At 39.0% G+C, this 9,928-nt stretch overlaps 1 protein-coding gene across 1 annotated transcript; it reads left to right on the top strand.

The window, feature by feature from the left end:
• The first annotated feature begins 2,972 nt into the window (after positions 1–2,972).
• On the top strand, positions 2,973–3,977 carry LOC143110326 (trace amine-associated receptor 13c-like). The gene has a single exon (XM_076273205.1). The coding sequence runs from the start codon at positions 2,973–2,975 to the stop codon at positions 3,975–3,977; it is 1,005 nt and encodes a 334-aa protein (XP_076129320.1).
• Positions 3,978–9,928: the final 5,951 nt, after the last annotated feature.

Here is a 9,928-nt window from a genome sequence, read left to right as displayed (position 1 = left end):
GGTATACCACAAAAGTGGTATTGCAATTGATGAATGCTTGTATGTTGTACATCTTGTTAGATTTAAAATCAACAAACTGTTTGCACTCTTTGATGTTTGAACAATAGTTGCAAAATCCACATTTGTAGTACCCAATATCTGTCTGTGGAGCCAAGTAGTCTTTTTGCTCATGCTGAGATGGCTTGGTACTAGTTTGTCTCAAAGGGTGGAGGCCCTCCTAAAACTAATTTTTGGGGTCACCAAACACTTCTCTAAGAATAGGGTCACTTTTCAATAGATTCCAATTTGACAGTATTATCCGTTTTATGGGATTGGCTAGACTGCTATATTTAGTAACAAAATAAACTGCAGTTGGCAAGGTTTTTTTGATCATATTCACCGAAACCGACACTATGCTCCGACAGAGCAACATAAATCAGCAGGTTTTAGGAAAAAACCCCGCAGTTCTACCTCCACCTAGAGCCTGTTATTTGTTTTGCAAAAATCCACAGTCCCGGTTCTTCTGGTCCAATCAGAGCAGGGCTGTGTGAGATCTGACTGTCAATCACAGTCTGGTACAGTCTGGTGCGCACTAACGAGCACAAACTCGATGAGAGGGTGCTCGGTGGTAGTGGGGGAGGGGCATGTAAACATTCAAAATTTCAGCTAATGGCGGCCTTACATTGTACGATTTTGGTCTGTTTTCACAGTCGGCGACTAAATTTCCAAAGTCGGACAGAAGTCATGGGAGTTGCACTGGAATCGCGGCGCGCTCCCGTCAACTAGATCGTTAAGTGTAAGGTGCCAATCTTAGCGGTTTTAAGTCAGTCGGAGTCAGTCTTTTTCTAGTTTTGCCGTTACGACAATATCAAACATGTTTGATATTATCGCAAGTCTTTCTAGTCGTGGCTCATGCAAATAGTGATGTGAACAATATAAAACCAATAGTGACTTCTCTCCCAACACCAAACAGGAAGGGGCAAAGTAGGCGACAGCTGTAGCAAGGGACCTGATGAAACCCATGAATATGATAATTTGTTATTTCGTTTCTTATACATCTTTAGTCGGCTCTTCCACGCGACAGAACAACTCTATATCGGTTAGGGATGTCACGCATGAAACAATGCTGCAAAAACACGAAAATATGAATTTGAGTTTAGTAGGCTATCATTTCAGTTCCTGTTGATATCTATTGCACGATGGGTAATAATTTAAAGGAATCTAGTTGCAGTCTTGTAAATAGTGACCCTGTAAGATCCCTAGTCATTGCAAAATCATAGTCTGTGACTTAAAAGTTTATTACTTGTCTTTAGATGTGAGAGGGTCTGAGACAGTAGTCTTTCAAAAATCTTTTCCAAATCTTTCCAAAGTCTGTCAGTGTAAGGAGGGCTTTAGTCCCCTCAATCTGTCAGACTTGCCAACTGCAGCTTTAAGGTGGAGTGGGCTTTTTTGTTAGCAGTCTGTACTAACTCTGTTTTATAGCTCACTGTGTAAATTGATTTGACATGATTTTGGCCTGCTTTTCATACTCTTGATTTTTATCACAAATATGTCTAATGGCCACCTTACACCAAACAACTTTGACAAGATTTGGGAAAGATTCTTGAAAGATTGTAGTCTTTTAACTAATGCCCCCCCCCCCCCCCCCCCCCCCCATTCAAGCTTTACTCAAAAGACGCCAATCTTTCAAGAATCTTTTCCAAATCTTGTCAAAGTTGTTTGGTGTAAGGAGGCCATTAGATGTTGGAATTGTCCAATAGGTATATTGTTTTTGAGCCAAACTGGATGAAAACTATCCGCTCTTAACATAGTATTTCTGTCTGTTTCTTCTCGAAACCCTGTGGTATGGAGCTGGCTATCATGACCTTAAGTTAATTGTAGTTTTAGAATATTCTATAGACAGTTTTACATTCTTATCATTATTATTCAAGAAATCATAGAACAATAACAATTCATCATGAGAACCAGTCCAAATCAGAAGTACATCATCAATGTACCTCCCCCACCATTTTATCTTGTCACTGTAGATATTACCCTGGACAAAATCCTTCTCCCATAGACCTAGAAAAAGATTGGCATAATTTGGGGCGAAACATGCCCCTGTAGCAGTTCTACGTACCTGAATATACAAATGGTCTTGGGACAGAAAAGTATTATTTTTCAATGTCCATTCAGTGAGTTGGATAATAAAATCAGAGGGAGGTAAAGAGTGTGTAGACCTGTTTTTAAAAAAATAATGTAATGTAATGTCATGAGGGGATGATTGCTGAATGTGACAAAAAATGTTATGGGCTTGAAGTACTGTAGCGTAAAATCCCTGACAGCACCTTTAACAGAGTGTCAGCAAATAATTTTGCTGAATCTGAGCATCTGATAGTCGAATGGACCATGGGCGGATTATGAACTTTCGGGCCCCTGGGCCAAGATGCATTACGGGCCCCCCACTAATTGTCGCATTTGTGTGTGGGGGGGGAGGGGCTCCCCCAGAATTTTTTTATTTGTTTGATGTGATTTCCTGTATTCTGGTGCATTTTGGGGATGGCCAATACTTTAATTCAATCAGATTCATAGCCTGCATCCTGATTTGTTGATATTGAGGCAATGATTCCATGCAAAGGCTTGGGCCTAAGGGCCCCCTGATCCCTTGCGCCCCTGGGCCTGGGAGGCCCTTGCAGTAATCCATCCCTGGAATGGACAGACTATCCAATTAAAATCCTTGTGAGAAATCCTGGGCCTGTTGTTAGTCTCTGTTGTTTTCATAGTAATCCCATAATAACAGACATCATTAACCTATCAATTATTAGACTTGGTGTAGGGCATAAAATGGATGAGCAACTTCACACCCTCTTACTGCATCTCTGAGACTGCATCACTGCAACACCTCCTCAATTCTACAGAATCAGTTTTCAGCACAACAGTCTCCAACAGGACATTTATGGAGGGATTTGCTCTCATTTACATGATCAGCTGTTCTCAAACATTTCACAAGGCCAATGAATTTTAGCACTGTGGATGAACTGATACTTTGCTCGAATGACACATGTCAAAATGTTCATTTGACGGCTTCATCTGTGCTTCTTTATATATGTATGGCAGCAGTGATTATTCTGACCGTCTGTGGGAACTTGCTTGTGGTCATCTCCATCTCACACTTCAAGCAGCTCCACACACCGACAAATTTATTAATCCTTTCTCTTGCTACAGCTGACATGATGGTGGGAGTAACTGTTTTGCCGATATATTTTATATCTAAAAGTTTCTGCATGCGTATGGACAGGACATTTTGCTATTTCTCTCTACTGTGTTCTTTTCACTTTACCTTTCTATCTATTTATAATGTGTCCTTCATTTCTGTGGATCGGCTGTATGCTTTAAGCAACCCATTCCAATACTCAAACAAAGTCACATTCAAACTGATTTTCACAGTTAACTGTTTCAATTGGTTAACTTCATTTGGTTACAGTATGGCTTATATATACATTAATGGAATTAGCACTGGTAATGTGTTGTGTTTTGGAAATTGCACTGTAGTTGCAGATGGACTTTGGGCAAGCATAGACCTTTTTTTAGTCTTTATCTTGCCATGTTCTGTCATACTTCTTTCCTACATGAAGATTTTTATTATAGCTAGAAAACATTCTAAAAGCATTAGGCTTGCCAAAGGAAACCCCGCTACAAGGAATAGAAAGTATGGAGGCGGTGTTCCTAAAGCTTCAAAAAGGAAAGCAGCCACCACACTTGGGATTCTGGTGACTGTATTTGTTGCTTGTTTGTTGCCCTATTTCTTATCTATATCATTTAGTGCTTTTATTCCAGATACATTATCACTGAAGGTGTTTGAAGGAACTCTGCCTCTGTTATATCTGAACTCTGCGATTAATCCAATAATTTATGCTCTTTTTTACCCCTGGTTCCGAAAATGTGCAAAGCTCATTTTCATGCTCAACATTTTCAATACTGACTCCTCCTTAGTTAATGTACTTACAGATAGTGGATGACAAAACAATTTATATTTTTGTGAAATAGGTTTTCTTATGACTGAGGAAGGGACCTGTTTTTTTTTCTTCGTTTTTTTTTTTGCTGTTAATAGTCGAAATTAGAATTAGGAACTGTTGTTCGTACTTTAACAGTCTGAGCGACTGATTCAACATCCCACACAATATGAGAAGGGCATCTAGTTCAATGCGCTGCTGAGTGACCTTAGTAAAGACTTTGAAAATGCTCTGCCAGTATCCTGTCAGGTGAGGGCAGAAAACAAAGCTATGGGCCAAAGACCCCTCTCCAGCATTACTTTTGTCACAGATTAGGGAGGTATATGGAAATATGTTGTGTAACCTAGTCTTATAGTAGTGAAGTCTGTGTACCTGTTTAAAATGGATGAGGCGAGGCAGTGTCTAGCATGTATGGAACAGAGATGAATTTCTGCTAGGATGTTTGCCAAAAATCCATCCGAAATGTCTAATCCTAGTTCTAATGTAATGATTTTTGGTTCATTGCTGGATTATTGTACATGTGTAGATTGCACATTTGGGTCATTCCATGTGAAAACAGCCAATGTCGGGGCATCATGTACATGACCCCTCTCAGATTTTGCTGAAAAGCGGTGAATATATGCCTTATGTTACCAAACAAAGGAATCTGAAGTTTCAGGTCAATATCTCAAACGGTTTGCCTGTGGCGTCCATTTGAATTTCGGGTGCCACGGCCCTAATTGACACATTGGAATTTCACATTTCATCTTTTGCCATTTTTGGAAGCCCATAACGTCTGTTCACCGTTTTTCAGCAAAATCTGAGAGGTGTCATGTACATGGCACACTGGCTGAGTTGGCGTGGAATGACCCATTTGTTAGTCTAAACACTACCACATCAACATTTTCACTCATTAATTTATAAATGAAACTATAATATTACTAATGGAGTGTGGCATAATTTAAATAAAACAATTATTTTCATGCTTCTAGTAACCTATATGTAAACAATTTCTTATTAATCTACTATGAAAGGAATTGACTGAGTGTTATGCATGTCAGTGTTACCAGACTGCTTAGTTTCTTTGTGTGGTCATCTGTATTTTATGTCTGCTGAGTGACAGGCGAAAACATCACAATAACCATTTTATATCAGTTGACACAGATAATTGTTGGTTGTTTTTAAATAATAAGGTCCAATCCCCAATTGTAATTCTTCAAAACCTTTTTTTTGTTTGTTATTTTGACTGAAATGTGTAAACAATAGACATAGACAAAACAGCAAAATATTCCTCTGGGAGCTTGACTTTGTCAGAAGTCAAATTTGATAAATGGTCAAGTGGTTCATGGACCATATTTTGTATTTTGTCACAATGCATTAAAAACATATTTCTGAAATCCCTTTGAAACATGCCAGTATTACATCATATCTTTGTTTCTGTTTGCTGCCTTCCATCCCATGACAACAGTACTGCATACATATAATCATCAACTTCACTGCTTCCTAGTGCTTACAGTAAATGACCTTGTCCTTCCTAGTGCTTATATGACCTCCTGTCCTCCTCACAATGAATGTGCAACACAACAAACTCTACCAGGTCTTATATGGAGGGATGTCACTCTCAGTGTAAGGTTTTGTCTCAGTATTCATTACCTCTGAACTCATAAGACATTTCAATAGATCAATGAATTTGACTATTGTGATTAAACTACAGTTGCTTGAACTACACATGTCAAAATGTTCAAGTGACACCTGTTGTTTTACTTATTTATGTATTTGTGACTTTAGAGTCCACAATCATCTGTACTCTCACACTTTAATCAGTTCCATACACCAACAAACTTCTCAATTATTTTTAATTAGTTTATGCTGGTACAAGAACATGAGGAAGGCCCTCCAGAGGATTATTAAAACAGCAATGAGGATCATAGAGACACAGCTCCCCTCCATATACATCCTGTACACAGATTGCAGCAGGAACAAAATCAAATCCATTCTCCAGGATCCACATCACCCCAGTCACTCTCTGTTAAGGTGGAGAAGCTCTGGTCGTGTGCTGAGACACCATAGACTGGAGAGCATAAGAGTGAATAAAAAGTGCTTTCAAAACAGCTTCTACCCAGCATCGTAGAGCATGCTCGCGAGATGGAAAAAAGATGCATGTTTTAAAACAACGTGCAGACGAAGAAGTGAATGGCGACGAAGCTGAGGTGAGCCGGGCGATAACTAAGGCGGTCAACGAGGAGGGCCTGACGGTAATTGTAAAACAATTAATAAAAGATTCACTGAACGAAAATGCTGATGTGGTACATGAAAATGTAGCTAGAAATGTGGAGAATGCAATGCAATCAAGCATTTTGGGCTATGTGGAGGCACAAGCCGGCAGCAGAGAAAATGTACCTCCGAGAGCGAGAGAGAAAAAAAGATGCGCGCTCTGCATTCCACAAGCCTATAGCGCCCTCTCGCGGGTCTTCACGGTAATGTACTCCTTGGTTCATGTCAGTCAGTATAAATTAACATTTCAATTCTTAACATTGCACATCATCTACTTAGGAGGGCACTGCTCCCACATACTTTGGCCCATCATCAAATGCTTGACCTCTTTGGGAAGCTTAGACCCAGTAGAATTCTCAAAATTCAGTGTGACTGTGTGATGTACTGGCAACGAGTTAGAGGCTTACATGTTGTTTTTTCTTTGAACCAGTGTCATGCCATAGCTGGTTTTAAGTCTACCATAGACGGTTACGATTTTATGGCTTATACCCCAGTTGTTAATGGAGAAATTGTATTGGATTCTTACTTCCGGAATCGGCTGTGGGCGGGACTGTCGAGGTCTATAGAGAGCCGAAGTCATGAATTTGAGCATTGAAAACATTGTTTGTGTACACGAAGTCATGAACTTGAGCATTGAGAACATTGTTTGTGTACACATAGTTTACTAAAAAGAAAGTTTTTGGACAACTCACTCCTTGACAGGCAAGATGGCGGCGAGCAGAAAAACCAAGTTGAGTTGGTTGTTCAAAACCTTTCTTTTAGTACTCTGTGTACACAAACAATGTTCTCAATGCTCAAGTTCATGTGTAGAGACACTGATAATACCTTGATCAAAGTTTCATGTTGTGTCGAGCCTTCTTAGTGTTTTAAAAATAGCGATTTTGACGTGATTATGTATCAAAATACAACCCCAAAACAGAAAAAGTTGGGACGTTGTGTAAAATGTGAATAAAAACAGAATGTAATAATCTGCAAATCTTTTAAACTCATATTTAGTTGCAAAAAGGACACAGACAACATATGAAATGTTGAAAATGCTGGAAAAGTTGTGTAATGATAAAGAAAACAAAAGAAAGAATGTTTCACAACTAATTAGGGTAACTGGCAACACGATTGGGTATGAAAAAGAGCATCCCAGAGAGGCAGGGTCTCTTTGATGTAAAGATGTAGGGGTATTCATCACTCTGTGTAAACCTGTGTGCACAAATGATGAAACAATGTCATTTTAATGCTTCTTAACATGAAATTGTGACATATTTAGGGAGTTCATCATTTACAGGACATAATATTATTAAAACATTCAGAGAATCCAGAGAAATCTTTGCAAACAGGGGAAATAGCTGAAAAACAAATTGGATGGCCGTGGTCTTTTGGACCTCAGGTGGCACTGTATCAACACCAGACCTGTTTTCAGACATGTCATTGTATGGGCTCAGAAAAACCTCTGATAACCATTGTCTATGTGCCCAGTTTGATACTAAATTCAAAAACTCAGCCAAAATTGTAACAGCTAAATTTGTATTGAGACATGATACAGAAAATATCACCCTCTTATCTGGGCCTGAGCTTTTAAAATGGACTGAGGTAACGTGGAAAAAGGTCCTGTGGTTAGACCAATCAAAGTTTGTTATTCTTTTTGGAAATCATGGACTCATCTGGGCTAAAGAGGAGAGGGTCTATCCAAGTATCCAACCTATCCAACTTGCGTTAGTGCTCAGTTCGAAACCCAACATCTATGACGGTGTGGAGGAGCATTAATTCCTACAGCATGGGCACAATCAATTCTGAATGATGTATACAGGTTTTGAGCAACATATACTGCCATCCAGGCAATGTCTTTTCCAGGGACGACCTTGAATATTTCAGGAAAACAATGCCAAAATGAATTCTGCACATATTTAAATAGTATTTCTCCATAGAGAAAGAGTCCAGGTGCTAAGATGGCCTGTCTGCAGTCCAGATTTGTCAAATTAGGTGCATAATGGAATGGAAAGCATGACTAAGAATACCCCATACTGTTGAGCAACTGAAATCCTATATCCATTTCATTATCAAAACTGTAGCAAATGGTCTCCTCAGTTCCTAAACATTTACAGAATTGTGTTAAATGAAGAGGTGAAGCAGCACAGTGGTAAACATGCTCCCGTCCCAACTTTTTTTGAAACATGTTGCTGGCATCAAATTCAAAATTAACATATGCTTTCCATGAAATAGTCCAAATTTTCATTTTCAACATTTGATATGTTGTCTATGTCCTTTTTGCTGCTAAATATGGGTTTACAAGACTTGTATATTATGACATTCTGTTTTTATTTGCATTTTACACAACGTCCCAACTTTTTCTGTTTTGGGGTTGTAGTGCCCCTACGATTCCCATTCAAAAGGCCATTTGACCCGAAAACGACAACACGGACAACTTAAAAGTGGCGCTTCGGACGTAATTATGCTTTTAAACGAGTGTTTGACTCGGGTACATTCACAAAAACACCCTAGGATGCATTTTGGCGAAAGTTACACTTTAAGGAACCCATTTAAGTTCTCCAACAAAGTTACAATCAAATTCATACTGTCACCTGCTTGACTTGGTTGATTTTATTTTATTACAACCGAATCATTCAAGTGAATAACACCAGTCATAAACGTTAGGTCAAATTCAAGACTCTTTTCCTCAGTGGTTCTATGTTGGTGGAATGAGTTGCCCAGTGCTCTCCATTCCTGTGATAGTTTTGGGTCTTTCAAGAGGGATCTAAGAGGGATATCTGTTCAACATGGACTTAGTTCATTAAAGGCTCTGTGATGTAAGAAAGGGCTAATCCATTAAGAGCTTTAAAAACAAAAAGTAAGATTTTAAAATCAATTCTCTATTTGACTGGACGCCAATACAGGTGAGTCAGGACAGGTGTGATATGCTCCCTTTTCTTAGTTGCTGTTAAAAGTCTAGCTGCAGAATTTTGGACCAACTGAAGCTTTTAAATGTTTACCGGAGTCAGACCAGTGTATAAGGAGTTACAGTAATCAAGGGATGTGATAAAAGCATGGATAATGGTCTCCAGTTTTACTGTCATTGAGTTAGAGAAAATTGCTTGCCAGGATATCATCTAAGCAGTTTAACAAGTGAGTTATTAAGCAAGGACTACCTGGTGTTAATGGCATTTAAAGCTGAGTGTCATCTGAATAGTAGTGGTAGTGAATATTGTATTTTTGAAAGATTGAGCCAAGAGAAAGCATATACAAAGAGAATAAAAAGGGGTCTAAAATCGAACCTTGGGGAACACCACAATTGATGGGAGCAGAGGATGAAAAGCAGTTTCCTAAAACAAGCGAGAACATTCTATATTTCAGGTAAGAGGTAAACCATTTTAAAACTGGACCCTGTAAGCCTACTCTGCCCTCTAGGCGTTTTAGAAAAATTTCATGGTTGGTTGTATGAAATGCTGCCCTAAGATCAAGAAAACACAAAGCAGGATGACTAAGAACCTTCAACAGGGCAGATTCAGTACTGTGCAGAGCTCTAAAACCAGACTGAAATTTCTTATGGATACTGGTATTAAAAGTGTTCAAATAAGAGGTGAGCTGAGGAGAAGACAACTTTTTCAAGGATCTTGGAGATAAATGGTAACTTGGAGACTGGTCTGTTCTTAAGGTCACTCAGGTCTAAATTGGGTTTCTTTAAAAGAGGTTGGACAGTAACATGCTTAAAAATG

Source organism: Alosa pseudoharengus, unplaced genomic scaffold (assembly GCF_046254945.1).
Source record: "Alosa pseudoharengus isolate Yale_2024_CS ecotype anadromous, Long Island Sound unplaced genomic scaffold, YU_APseudo_1.1 YU_APseudo_1.1_scf_7, whole genome shotgun sequence".
Lineage (NCBI taxonomy): Eukaryota > Metazoa > Chordata > Actinopteri > Clupeiformes > Clupeidae > Alosa > Alosa pseudoharengus.
This window is presented reverse-complemented; position numbering and strand designations above follow the sequence as displayed.

Bases quoted from the DNA above. Each gene is read 5' to 3' on its own strand.
- LOC143110326 (XM_076273205.1), top strand. From the start codon at position 2,973: ATGAATTTTAGCACTGTGGATGAACTGATACTTTGCTCGAATGACACA.